Source organism: Tenrec ecaudatus, chromosome 1 (genome assembly GCF_050624435.1).
Source record: "Tenrec ecaudatus isolate mTenEca1 chromosome 1, mTenEca1.hap1, whole genome shotgun sequence".
NCBI lineage: Eukaryota > Metazoa > Chordata > Mammalia > Afrosoricida > Tenrecidae > Tenrec > Tenrec ecaudatus.
In genome coordinates this window covers 184639762-184654365 of record NC_134530.1, presented here as the reverse complement: position 1 = coordinate 184654365, position 14604 = coordinate 184639762, and the positions used below count along the sequence as shown (strand labels likewise).

Here is a 14604-nt window from a genome sequence, read left to right as displayed (position 1 = left end):
TCAAGTACATTTGTAAATTTGTTGCCATCATCAATTTCAAAACATTTTCTTTCTCCTTGAGCCCTTGGTATCAGCTCCTCATTTCCCCCCTCCCCTCCCCTCCTCCTCACAGATGAACCCTTGATAATTTATAAGTTACTATTATTTTGTCATGTCTTACATTGTCTGATGTCTCCCTTCACTGACTTTTCTGTTGGCCATTCCCCAGGGAGGAGGTTCTATGTAGATTCTTGTGATTGGTTTCCCCTTTCTCTCCCACCTTCCCCTTCCCCTCCTGGTATCACTACTCTCATTTTTGGTTGTGAGAGGTTCATCTGTCCTGGATTCCCTGTGTTTCCAGTTCTTATCTGTACCAGTGTAGATACTCTGGTCTAACCAGATTTGTAAGGTAGAATTGGGATCATGATAGTAGGGGGGAGGAAGCATTAAAGAACGAGAGGAAAATTGTAAGTTTCATGGTTTCCATATTACACCCTGACTGGCTCGTCTCCTCTGTGTGACCCTTCTGTAAGGGGATGTCCAGTTGCCTACAGATGGGGTTTGGGTCTCCACTCTGCACTCCCCTCATTCACAAGGATATGGTGTTTCTGTTCTTTGATGCTTGATACATACCCTATCCCATCAACCCCTCGTGATCACACAGGCTGGTGTGGTTCTTTCCATGTGGGCTTTGTTGCTTCTCAGCTAAATGACTGCTTGTTTATCTTTTTTTTCTTTCTTTCCTTTTTAATCATTTTATTAGGGGTGCATACAACTTTTATCACAATCCATACATACCTCAATTGTGTAAAGCACATCTGTACATTTATTGCCCTCATCATGCTCAAACATTTGCTCTCCACTTAAGCCCATGACATCAGGTCCTCATTTTTCTCCTCCTTCCCCACTTCCCCCTCCCTCATGATCCCTTGATAATTTATAAATTATTATTTTGTCATATCTTACCCTGTCTGACGTCTCCCTTCATCCAATTTTCTGTTGTCCATCCCCCAGGGAGGAGGTCACATGTAGATCCTTGTAATCGGTTCCCTCTTTCCAACCCACTTTCTCTCTACCCTCCCAGTATCGACACTCTCACCGCTGGTCCTGAGTGGTTCATCTGCCCTGGATTCCCTGTGTTTCCATTTCCTTTCTGTACCAGTGTACATCCTCTCCTCTGGTCTAACCAGACTTGCAAGGTAGAATTCGGATTGTGATAGTTTTGGGCGTGGGGGGATAGGAAGCTAGACACCTAGACACCTCTGCAAGGGGATCGCCAGTGGTCGACAAACAGGCTGCTTGTTTATCTATAAGCCTGTAAGACCTCAGACACATCTTAAAGACTTGAAGATAAACAAGCAGCCATCTAGCTCAGAAGCAACAAAGCTCACATGGAGGAAGCATGCCAACCTGTGTGATCTTGAGGTGTTGATGGGATCAGGTATCAGGCATCTAAGACCCAGAATAAAACCATACCTGAGGTGAATGGAGACAACTGGACATCCCCTCACAGAGGGGTCACAGGGAAGAGATAAGTCAGTCAGGGTGTAGTATAGCACCAATGAAACACACAACTTTCCTCTAGCTCTTTGGTGCTTCCTTTACCCCACTATCATGACCTCAAGTCTACCTTACAAATTGGATTAGACCAGAATATGCACATTGCTACAGATAAGAGCCCACAACACAGGGAATCCAGGAGAGATAAACCCCTCAGGGCCAATAAGGAGAGTAGAGATACCAAGAGGATTAGGGGAGGATGGGAGGAGAAAAGGGGAATCAATCACAAGGATCAACTAGAACCCCCTCCCAGGGGGACAAATAAAGGAAAAGTGGGTGAGGACCAATGGAAGATGATATAAGATATGGAAAAAATAATCTTTAACTTATCAATGATATCAGGGGCTCAAGTGGGAAGGAATGCTTTGAAAATGATGATGGCGGCATATGTGCACATGTGCTTGACACAATGGAGGATTGTATAGATTGTGATAAGAGATGTAAAAGCCCCCAATAAAAGTATTAAACAAAATAGCAAGCAATAAAGCTTAAAGTACAGCATTAGTTAATAAAACACATGTGTCCCTGCTTGAAGAAAAAAAAAACCACCCAGATGCTATATATCTTTTGATAAGCGGGCACCAACAGATTTCTTTTTTTTTTTCAGATTTCTTAACTACATTTGTTTATGCACCCACTTTGTCTTCAGTGATCATGTCAGGAAAGTGAGCATAATGGAATGCCAGTTCAAGGGCAATGTAACCGAGAGGAATTACTGAAACCCGAATGAAGGCCAAACATGATAGAGGGACAAGAGGAAAGTAAAAGTCAATAGAGGAAAGAACTAGGAGGCAAAGGACATTTATAGAGGTCTAACTGCAGGCATGCACACATGTAAATATGTTTATACATAACAATAGGGGAATAGATATATGTGCATATATTTACATGTTAAGTATTAAGACAGCAGTCAGACATTGTGCCTCCACTCAAGTACTCCCTCAATGCAAGAGCACTTTGTTCTATTAAACTGGCATTCCATGATGTTCACCTTCCCGACATGATCATTGAAGACAAAATGGGTGCATAAGCCAATGTGGTGAAGAAAGCTGATGGTGCTTAGCTACCAAAGGATAAAGTATGAGGCTTTTTACCATACTAATACTTTACTGCAGCTCCCTGAGCTGCTCTTTACTTCATCATTTCTTCCTTTTGCTTTAGCTACTTTATGTTCAAAAGCAAGCTTCAGTTTCATCTGACATCCATTTGAGTCTCTTCATTCTGTCCTGTCTTTGGCTTTCAAGTATTATGTCTTCAATACCAATCCCCCAACTTGTCTGGTCTTCAGTCATTAGTGTTCAATGCATCAAATCTATTCTTGAGATAGTCTCTAATTCAGGTGGGAAACAGTCAAGGATGTACTTGGCTCTCATGGAGTTATTTTAAATTTTCTACAACTTCAACTTGTATATGAGTAATTGATGATCTGTCCTGTACTCAGCCCTGGCCTAGTTCTGACTGATGACACTATGTCCATCATCTCTTTCCATTGGTGTAGTTCATTTCATGTCTGTGCATTCCATCCAATGAGTTCCACAAGTACAGTCACTATTTATGTTTTGAAAAGGATATTTGCAATACATAAATCATTGGTTTTCCAAAACTCTATCATACAATCTTTAGCCATATTTTCTAATTTTCAGTTCTGTTTCTTTATTTCCAACTTTTGCATTACAATTACCAGTATTTAGCAACATACGTTAATTGAATGTTTGACCAGTTTCAGACTGTTGAAGTTGATAAAAATCTTTAACAACTACATCTTTGGCAATAGTTGTAGGTACCTAATTTTGAATAAGAGCCATATTCATTGACATTCTTTGTATGCATAAGTATATTATACTGTCACTGACAGTGTTGTACTTCAGGATAGGTCTTGATTTTTTTTATATATATAATTAATATAATACTGTTCACCTTCAATTTTTCAATCTGGCATAGTAGGCCATATGATTATCCAATTCAAAATAGCCAATTCTAGTCCAATTCAACTCAGGAATGCCTAGGGTACAAGTCTTTTTCATTTTTAGGACTTTCAATACTCCTAGATTCATATTTGGTAAATTCTTCTTTCCAATTATTAGTTTTTGTGTGAGGCTATTTCCTCTGAAGCTATGCTACATCAATAGACAGGACTCTGAAAGGCTTACTCAGCCCTCATCATTAAAGCTGACTCTACCTGGAGAAGGTAGTTGTTTCCCACTCATATTCTAAGTACTTTCCAGCCTGAGGGACTAATCGCTGGGTATTACACGAGACAATGCTGTACTCCTATTAATAAGATTCGCCTTGGCCATTTTTTTTCTGAAGTAGATCACCAGGTACTCTTTCCTAGTTTGTCTTAATTTGAAAGCTAACCTAAAATTTGTCAACTATGAGTAGGTGGCTCTGTTCATGTTTAAAATAACAGTGGCCTAATTTCCAGCAACACACAAGCCACCACAGGAATGACAACCTGACAGATAAGTGGTACATTAGTTATTAGGGAAATGCCAATCAAAAATATGAACAATGAGATAGCACTTAAGCCCCAACAGAAGAGATATGAGTAAAAATATGGAAAACAACAGGTATTGGTGAGGATATGGAAAAACTGTATCTATCACCACTGGGAATGTAGAATGGAAAAGAGTTCAGTAGTTACTCAAAAAGTAAAGCATACATTACCAGATGACCCCGCAATCCCACCACGAGAACTGAAGCAATCATGCAAACAGATACTTGTATGCCACGTTTATTATAGCATTATTCATAATAGCCTGAGGATGGAAACAACCTCGCTATTAAGAAATAAACAAAATACCGTATACACTCGAATATAAGCCGACCCGAGTATAAGCCAAGGTACCTAATTATTACCTGGGAAACCAGGAAAACTGATTGACTCGAGTATAAGCCTATGGTGGAAAATGCAGAAGCTATTGGTGAGTTTCAATAATCAAAACAAATGAAAATAAAATTACTAAAAATTGAGACATCAGTGGGGTAATGTATTTAAATATTTAATTTAAATTAAAAACAGAAATAAAAGGACAAGTCATTTAACATTAGTAAATCAGCACAGTAAGTGGAAAATAGGTTCAACAAAAACAATAAGGTATCAACAATGAGACCTTAAGAGTACTATTCCCTGAGCTCAATCAGCAACCAAGCTAAAATGGAAAGTATTAAAATCCTTCAAAACTGGATTCCTCATCATCATCCGTATCCCAATGCAGAGCTTCAGCTGGTGTGAGGTTATCATAGACGCTGTCCTCACTGAGATCGCCGTCATCAGCATCACTGCTGTCATTTTCATACAAAGCGCAGTCTTCACTGCCATCCATAGCATTACTAATACTACATTTCTGGAAGGCACGTCTCACCATGTCTTCTGGAATGTCTTCCCATGCATCTCGAACCCACTTTGCTATTAACTCTATGTCAGGCTTCATGTTATTTCCTCCTTTTGTTAGTTGGGCTAGACCAGATGACATCCATTCATGCCACATCCTTCGCACACGGTCTTTAAAAGGCTTATTCAAAGATACATGTCATAGGATGGCTCTGATTGGTTAGATGTGAGTAAACAAACATTCAAAGCCCTGCAGTGTCAGCAGGGCTTTGAATGAACAGCGGAGGAACGGCAATCACCTGCGAGATAACGGGCGCTCATCTGTTACCTCAGGGGGACCTCAGCAAGTTGTTACACCTGGCTGGGGTACCACTGACCCATTTATAAGCCAAACCCCAGTTTTTCAGCACATTTTTTGTGCTGAAAAACTCAGCTTATACACAAGTATATGCAGTATGTTATGTACATATAATGAAATATTACTGAGCCATATAGAAAAATGAAGACCTGATACATACCTAAACATTATGTCAACATTATGCCGAGTGAATTAAGTCAGTGATGAAAGGGCAAATATTGTGTGATCCCACATATATCAAATAAGCAAATGTATCCAGGCGGGAGCTTATTCGTGAATACAAGGGCTAAAAGGGAAGGGGAAATTCTTTGCATTTCTGTTAAGGGTGATAGGACCATTAAGGTTGTGGTGATGGCTACACAACAGGATGACAGTAGTTAACGGTACTGAATTGTCCATGTAGAAACGTTGGGAAAGTGGTTTGATATCTGTAAGAGCTCCCAGTAAAATTATTTTTGGGGGGGGGGATTGTTGGATAAAAGCAACGCAGGGGCCTCTCTTTTCAAGAAATGCTCAAAGCACCAGTGTTAACTGTCGTGGGGCTAGGACTATTCTACCCTAAGCACAACCACTGATTCCCTTCTTGTACTTTCCAATACAAAGTACCCCTTTCGCCTCCCAGGAATTCAGCACACATTCTCTATATTCCACAGGGAAGAGTCAGCAATATTCAGAGTCTCTCTGCAGCTGACATTCAATACATAATACAAAGAAGAGAATATTGGGTATTGCTGACATGATTATTTATGGATTAGCTGGCGTTTACTCAGCATTTGCTCCTCCCTCCCCTCTCCGTCTCACCGCTCCTTAGTTGAGTTACCTCTTCTCCTTAAGCGTGACTTGTAGGGTTCAGACATCACTTTACCTAATCCTCACTGCAATAGCATTATTATAATTATTTCATCTTCATTGTGATTCCCATTTCATAAAAAATGAACAAGGTTACAGATCAAATAAATAGCAGAGTACGAATTAGAATCTAGGCCATTGGGTCTCAGAGGCTGGGCTCTTCACTACTCCATTATAACTGCCCCGTCCTAAAACACCAGATGTAAGTGGAATTCATGCTTAACTTAGAAGGATGTCATTATTGATATCCACCAAATCAAGGAGTCTCTTCCTGTCTGTAGGAAAAATCTGTTTAGAGCATTCATCTAGTTGTTCTAAAGTGATTTTAAATTGATTAAGACAAAAGGAGCAAAATATAATCCCTTAGAGGCTAACCCAAGCACATAGAATGAAATGACAGAAGACAACACGCTCATTTATCGTGAAAGATGCTCACTTACAGTGAAAGCATTTTCTAGTTGGTACTTCCCGCAATCCTGTCGCCTGAGCCAACAAATAAATGTCTAGAACAAAGAGTGTTTTTGTGCGTGGCATGGGCGGGGTTTCGAAGAAATAGGTCATGCTACAGGGTAAGAGGTGACAAAATCAAGTATTACTTGCTGAAAAGTTCAGTAAGCCATACTTACTTTCTTGGTGCATTTCTTGACAGTGTTGATTAACTCCTGCATTACCAGATCTACACTCTTCAAAGAAGGCCCCTTCAGCTTCACAATTTGTTTTTTGACTATTGCTTCAAATGCCATGTCTGGTGTAAACAACCCTGTCCTGAATGTAAGAAAGATAGCAAGATATTAGATTGTTTAAATTGATTAATATCAAATAATCTTATTGAAATATTTCAATTTAGATGCCACTTAAAGGGCATATGTAATATTCAACTTTTAAAGTTGCAGAGGGATTTGTTATATTCATGGTACCATTTATGATACCTTTAATACTGTTATTCAACATGAAGTCCAATCTACAGAGATTAGCATTCCCTAACACAGTGTCCAAGATGTTTTCATGGCATTTAACCTGACTCTGTACTGATATCTAAGTGTCATTCATCTCGTCTCCCTGTTGCACTGCAATAACAAGGAAGACTGGCTGAAACGGTGTCCTGCACTTAAATTCATGCATCAGAGTAGAACTGTGCACCTTTACGTTTCCAAGGCTTTGGCCTGTGGAGTGCTTCACTATCTGCCCTACACAGAGATTCCTTCAATTCAATACATAGCCCATTAAATAATGTTTAGCCTTCTATACATGAAGTCAGGACATGTGTTTTAAATCCATCCTTCTCTTATCATAGTTCTTTACAGAAGATAAATTAAAATAATCTCACTTTATACCCATTCCACTCTTACTGCCTCAGTCCCTCTAAACTTTTATCTACATAACAAACTCCACTCAAAATGTATGACTTTTCACTCCAGAAATCCGTGCCATACTTTCTCACCTCTGACCCTTTGCTCACTCTGTTCCCCTCAAGTGAGACCTTTCTGTTATCCTCCATCGTCAACAGCCCCTATTATATCTTTACATCCTCTCAAACCGCCCACCCACCCACCCACCCATCTCTCTCTCTCTCTTTCTCTCTCTCCCTCAGACACACACACACACACACACACACACACACACACACACACGACCTTTGACTATTGAGGTTATCTTGCTGTCTAAATTAACAAGCGTTAACTCTAAAGTAGGGCCTATTGCCCCTACTTCTAAAATCCCAATGCCGCCCACTTGTTCCCTGTCATCTGTTCCCCAGAATACCGTTTTCAGTAGTGGTTGTACATTTTGCAGTCCCACAGCTTAGTGTAAGACAAACTGAAATAAATAAATGCAAATGAAAACAAACTGTTCCTGTGCCATACACCCTTGCTAAAATGTGTTGTTTGGGATGGTTTGGCTCGGTTCGGTTCGGTTGCTTGCTTATTCACTTCTTTATTACTGAGGTGAAATGATGGTTTTGATTTGCACCTCTTTGAAAAGGAGTCAATCTGGCATATTGATCATTTTGATCTTGCTCCGCAACCTCCAGCAAAATTCATCTGCCCTTGCTGCACATTAGAAACGACTGCCTCTGCGCATGTGAAAGCTCTCACGGAGGCTGTGGAGAACGCTCTGCGCCAGCTCCGTTTCCCATGAGTGCCACGTTCTGTTTAGAATGGAAACAGACTATGACACTATGCAGCATGACCATGACACCCCTGCGAAGATTTCCTGTGTTCTACTCTGTTCACAAGATGAAAAGGCTACTTTTACTGGCCATTCATAAACACTGGTTTTCTTTTGAGAGCCTAAACTGGAGTCAAGAAAAACGTAAACGACTTGCCTGATGCCATGTATGTTTTTGATTGCGTAGCTTATTTCTCTTCGCAGCTCTTTCTCATTGAACTCCATCTGCAGACGCAAAAACGAGGCACATTTATGCTCCCTAGTTCCTTGGAGAAGCAGTATTGTTGAATGTTAAAGCAGGGGAATGACTCAATGTAGCTATTGATAAATAGATATCACTGTCTCTCCTAACCTAAACCCAAATGGTCACAACATCTGTTTATATAAAGTTCAAGGCACCATGGAACTCTAGGCATTTCTAGGATCCTAGTCCAAGGGATGGTCAACCGTACAATCAATGAGGAGTACTATTTCATAAGTGATGTCTTCTGGAGAGAAAGGTAGCCGATGGTGTGAAACACGTAATTCTTCATTCTATTGCCAAGTATACCAAATGTGACGGCACAAATGAGTGTGTCGCCTTAAGTGTGCAGCGGTACAGCTCGCTGGACATTAAGTAAGCTAGCTGGCATTTCTCCCTACTCATTTTAATCACCGGAGTTTAAAGCCCTCGTTATAATTGGAAATTGATGGCATAGTATTACTCTACCACAGGATAGTTTGTTGTCAGACATGTCTAAGGGGGTTCTAGGTACTTAAATTTTGATTTAGTGCAAGATCAAAGTGTTACAGAGCTTGGACCTGGAAAAGCTGTCAAGAGAACTTTCAGGGGAGCCCCTGACTTCTGAGATGTAGCTTCTCCAGCCTCACGGTCCACCTTCCTCCTTATTGCTCATTAAACCATATACCAATGAACTGCTTTATTTCTCCTGCAAAGCTCAGGCGGTTTGCCAGTCCTTTCTGCACCAGCTTCTTCCCCACTCCTCTTCTTCTTTTCTTAATTAATGAGTCATGCTTCCAAACTCAGCTATGCACTAAGGCTGGCTGGGATTCATGGCCATTGGCTTCCCTGACCCCTGTGCTGAAGTTTAACTCATTTCTTACCATGTCCAAATGAAATTATCTGTATGTTCACCTGCCTCCCATACCAACATATAAGCATCCACGTCTCCACAGGTGAGGCGAGTAGCATGGTCGCTAACACTACCGAGGAAACGCAGGCCTTTCAAACGCAACTATTTCAGAACAGAACTCTCAATTACAGTTTTTCTTGGGTTCCCTTGCCTCTTGGTCATCATTGTTCCCTCTGTTTGCAAGCCAAACCATTCTCCCACCATTGACTCCTTTCTCCCATCTGCCCTAATAATCTAACACCTTGACCCTGCTTCTCCAATCCCAATTCCAGCCATTTCTTCCCATCATCTCTCCCCCGGAAGCATTTTTGTTGTGAAACCCAAGCAGCGTTTCCCCTTTGCACAAGCTCTTCCAAGTAGTTCTATGTTCTTTTCCTAAACAGGGTCTCCAACACTCTGAATGCTTCATCGCTGTTAGCTGCTTTGAAGTTAATTCAAACTCCTGGTGACTGGCTGTGTGCAGGCTAGAACCCCTCCTTTGCCCAGAGTAGAGCTGCTCCATAGGGTCTCCGCGGCTGTAAATCTTGATAGAAGCAGACTGCCACACCATTTTCCCGTGCAGCAGCTGCGGGTTTCAAACCACTGCCCTTTCTGTCAGCAGCCCAATGCTTAAACCATTGCATCACCAGGTCTCTTTCATCACCACTACGCACATATTTTATAATCCGTTATGGAAAAAAATATGAAGATGAAGGGATAAAACAGCAGTCAGTACAAACCTTCACTATCTCAAAAGGGAAACGTTCGTGGAAAATACGATTGATTTTGGCACCACCTGAGAGCTCCAGCGTGTCTACTTGATCTCCGGAGCCTTCGATTCTCTTCTCGAAGTCCACAGCAAATTGCTGAACCATCCTGCAATAGTGAACGACAAAGAAATTCAAGTGAAAGTAACCAGGGCGTCGGCACTTCTCACTTTCATTTTCTATGATTACTCCAAAGAATTCTATTCCTGGTGTTAGTGGCTTCTACTAGTAGGGATAAAACTGCATTCTAGTCACCACTTAGAATGCAATGATATGAAACACAAATACAGCAATTAAATTTATTGTAGACGTTCACTTAGAATAAACCATTTTAAAGACCTTTATTGTTAAATGCATTCCATCACATCCATTTGGTTGTGACCATGAAGTGGCAACCAAAGACTACTTAAATTCAAGCAACAAGACTTTATATAAATTCCGTGAATCTGGAGGACAAGGTAAAATAGCCCTTCTGTGTTTCTGAGAAGTAACTCTTTTGGGGAGTAAAAACCCTGCCTGTCCCATGAGGGGTGGCTGGTGGTTTTGAACTACTGACCTTGCAGTTAGCAGCCCAACACATAACCACTATGCCTCCAGTGTCCCTAGTTTTTATATAAAAGAATTTAATGTACTTCAGCTCCTATATCATGGCTCTTGACTAACGCCCCCTCACACTTCATGCCATAATCTGTCTCCACCCACCATCCCTATCTCAGCCTCTTCCTGTTCCACACTCACCCTGCATGATGCATGGGTACCCACAGCTTCAAGCATCACCAAGATACTGGTTTCTCCAAACCTACAGTTTTAGCCCAGTAGCTCATGTACCCAGCTGCTGGACATTTCTCTCCTCTTAATGTGTTGCGCTACTAACCTCAAGGTTAGCAGTTCTAAACCAACAGTCACTCAGAAGGAGAAAGGCCGGGCTTTCCACTCCTATGAAGAGTAACGGTTTGGGAACCCCACAGGGGCAGTTTCACTCTGCACTATAGGGTCGCCATGATTCAGAACTGACTCGCTGGCAATTAGTTTGGTTTGGAGGTGGTAGCTTCCTTGAACTCAACACACCCAATACTGAGCCTCTCATTTTCTTACACTCCCAAATCTGCTGATTCTCCTGCATTTCCAAATTCCCTCCGGTAGGTGGCATCACCAACCCAAGGCAGGAAATGTGGAGGCAGCCTGGGCTTCTCCATCTCACTCACCCCCGGTCCTGAGAACAAGCAGTTTTTGTTTATTGGATCTCTTTTACATCCATCAGATGATAGCTATCTTTCTCCTCCTCCCCGCTGACCTTGCCTTGGTACAGCTTTCTTGAATTCTTGTTGGGAATACTGAAACCACCTCAAAATGGCCATCCTGGTTTTGTTGTCAACAACCCCCCACAATTTAATAGCTCTCTAACACATCACCCAAGATTCTTCATGGCCCAGCCCTGGTTCCTCTTCAGCCCTATTTCTCACGACTCACCCACATTCACCTTCTAAGTCAACCCACCGGAAACCATTTGCAGTTGCCCTAATGTACCATTTCCCTGTGTTTTTACACTCCACCCCCTCACCCCCTGCATCCCCCATCTTCTGAGAAAACCACAGTCTCTGCCTTAGGCTTCTTTAACTGGCTATTCTTTATCTTTTAAGACTTGGCTCAAATATTAATTTTCTAGAGAACCCCCCTTGACCCATTCTCCTTTAAGCAACATGCTTCATAACCATTCCCAGATGAAGGGCCCTCACTGTTGCCTCAGTTGATTTCTAGCATCGTACTTACCATAAATGGCCATTGCCTGTTCACCTATATGTCTCTCCTTTAAGGCACAGAACTGTACGTTTATCTCCCCTTCCTTAGCATATGGAAAATAATAACCACTTCTTCAATGAATATGAATTGCTTTAATGTGGTGGGTAAAAAAATACAAGAAATAGATGATAGGGAGGAAATAACTGCCAGTATAGTAACTAAACTTTCCAACTAGATGGTACCTTACAAAAACAATAAGGTATTGAAATTGTAGTTTTAATACGCTACAATCATAAATTCAAATTTATAATAGAAAAACTCAAACCATCTAAAACTCAAAAGTTCTCATTCTCTGTCTTCAAAACCATGATGAATTAAAAGTAAAAGCAAATTACTTAGGCAAGAAAAGTTTAAATGAAAATTGAGTCTGGCTAGACTCGTGCATATACTAATATTGATTTAATTTTTTTCTAAAATACTTAGAAAGGTATGTATGACACGGACACTAAAAACCGAGAAACTGGAGTCTTAGAAGACTCATCTTTTGTCACTTCATCACCCCCATCAAACCACATTCTCTAGCCACCTTGTCCACTTCCTAAGCCCAGAACAGACAGTATCAAAGTTTACAAATTCATCTTGTCCTTGGCTACTTGCCCCCCACATGGAGGTTTAACCCACCAACTGCACCATGAGAGAAAGGGACAGCGACCTGCATCATAAGATTACAGCCTCTGAAACCCTGCAGAGAAGTCCTGCGCTGCCTTCAATGATTGCCACGAGTCTAGAAAGGCTGCGGCAATGGATAGAAGCTGAAAGGGACCCCGGAATTTGGAGTTCTAGTTCTAAAACTGTGAGAAAGCAAATTTATATCCTTTAGAGCCACCCGTTGAGCTGCAGCACCACTAGGAAACTAGGACACTGTACAAGCATCACCTTTAGATGAGCTCACACTCTACCTGGAATATAATTCCTTTCTCATCTGAATCCATATTTTACTTACCAAAATCATAGCATCGATTAGATTCTTAACAAAGTTTGTGTTTCCTCTGCTCACTATAAACTTTATTTGTGGACAGAAACCCTTATTCATTTTTGAGTCCCCAGTAGGTCGCACCTGATCCTCTGTCAGTCTGTCCTGCTGTGGTGGCTTTCATGTCATTGTGATGCTAAGAGGTATACTACCAGTAGTTCAAACACCAAGCAAGGTCACCAATGATGGGCAAGCTTCAGCAGAGCTTCCAGACTAAAATAGTACGGGAAAAAGGACCCCATGGCAAATTCTCCTTCAATAAATTCCTTTTAAATAAGCCATTTGAATGTTGTTTTACTGCATACCTCTCATAGAATAACCCCATAAGAGGCAAAAGATAAAAACCCTCCTGTTGCTAAACACTCAAGTTAGTTCTGATTTATAGCAAGCCTGTGAACAACAGAACCATTGAATCAATTGTGGCTGTTGTTCAAAGGGCCCCTACGGGTCAGAACCCACTGATGGCACCTAACAGCAGTGACCATGAACCACAGAAGGAAACATTGCCCGGTCCTCTGCTAGCCTCAGAATCATTGTTACAGGTGAGCTCATTGTTGCAGCCACTTCCTCAATCCATCTCAGGTGAGGGTCTTCCTCTTTGTCACTGCCCTTGTAGCCAATCAGGATGTCCTTTCTCTGGAGACTGATGTCTCCTGATAATATGAGCAAAATACATGAGATACGATCTCACCATCCTCACTTCTAAGGGACATTCCTGCTGTACTTCCTTCAAGACAGCAGTCTTTGCCAACACACAATTCAAAGGCATTGGCTCTTCTACCTTCCTGATTCATTGTCCAGTTTTCCCCGCCATATGAGGTGACTAGAAAGATCATAGCTTGAGTCCTCAGAGTGACATCTTTGCACTTCAACACTTTACCAAGGCCTTTTGTAGCAAAATTGCTCAATAAACTAGGTTGCTTGATTTCTTGACTACGGCTTTCATGGGCATAGATTGTAGATAAGTAAAATGAAACTGAGAACTTCAACCTTTCCTCCTTTTGAAATGATGCTGTTTATTGGTCCTGTTGTGAGGATTTCTGAGCTCTTTACGTTGAAATATAATCAATACCCCCAAAATAATTTTTTAATAATCAGTAAGTCAAAAATATTGCTACAATAATCTCAGAAACCTTTATTTAAAAACAAAATGTGAAGTTATTGTTTCTCCACATCTCCTCCTCCACCTACATGTGTATACTTCTGGAGGCAGTGTTTCTCCCTGATCCATCCTCCAAAGAATATTGTCTCCTTCTATTGAAGTCCCATCAAAACAGAGCAGATTTGGCATCTTTGAGCACCTCAAATCATGTCCCTTCTAAATGTCCTTTGAGTTTGGGTAACCAAAATCAGCCCAAGCCTCCCACTGAAATTCTCAGAAGGCAGCCCTCACTGCCCTCCAAGGATGTGCACTATCATGATGAGGAAAAATCCTTTGGCACAGCTTTCCTGGCTTTTTTTCCTCACCAATGAAGATTTTATTTCCTTAAAACTTTTCTTAAGAAGCCCTTCTGATCATCCTATGGACAAGAAAATCTATCAAGATTCTCCCTTGCCATCTACCCAAAGAGTGATCACAACCATCAGAGCTGACCGTGCTGCCTTGCACTGAAATGGCTCAGCAGATTCCCTTCAGAAGCCGCTGTTTTGATGAGGCACAGATTGAGGATCAAAGCCTCTTTGATGAAGGCACCCTCCTAAGACTA

General features: G+C 41.3%; 1 protein-coding gene across 4 annotated transcripts in view; it reads right to left on the bottom strand.

Annotated features, from left to right (window-relative positions):
- Window positions 1–14604, bottom strand: part of DNM3 (dynamin 3) — a 701664-nt gene that overhangs the window by 435758 nt on the left and 251302 nt on the right. For all 4 annotated transcript variants that reach the window (XM_075565015.1, XM_075565024.1, XM_075565031.1 and 1 more), the window contains exons 8-10: window positions 10099–10234; window positions 8404–8471; window positions 6707–6845 (exon numbers count right to left, since the gene is read on the bottom strand). In XM_075565015.1, coding sequence (XP_075421130.1) covers window positions 6707–6845; window positions 8404–8471; window positions 10099–10234 — 343 coding nt within the window. The remainder of the gene's footprint in view (window positions 1–6706; window positions 6846–8403; window positions 8472–10098; window positions 10235–14604) is intronic.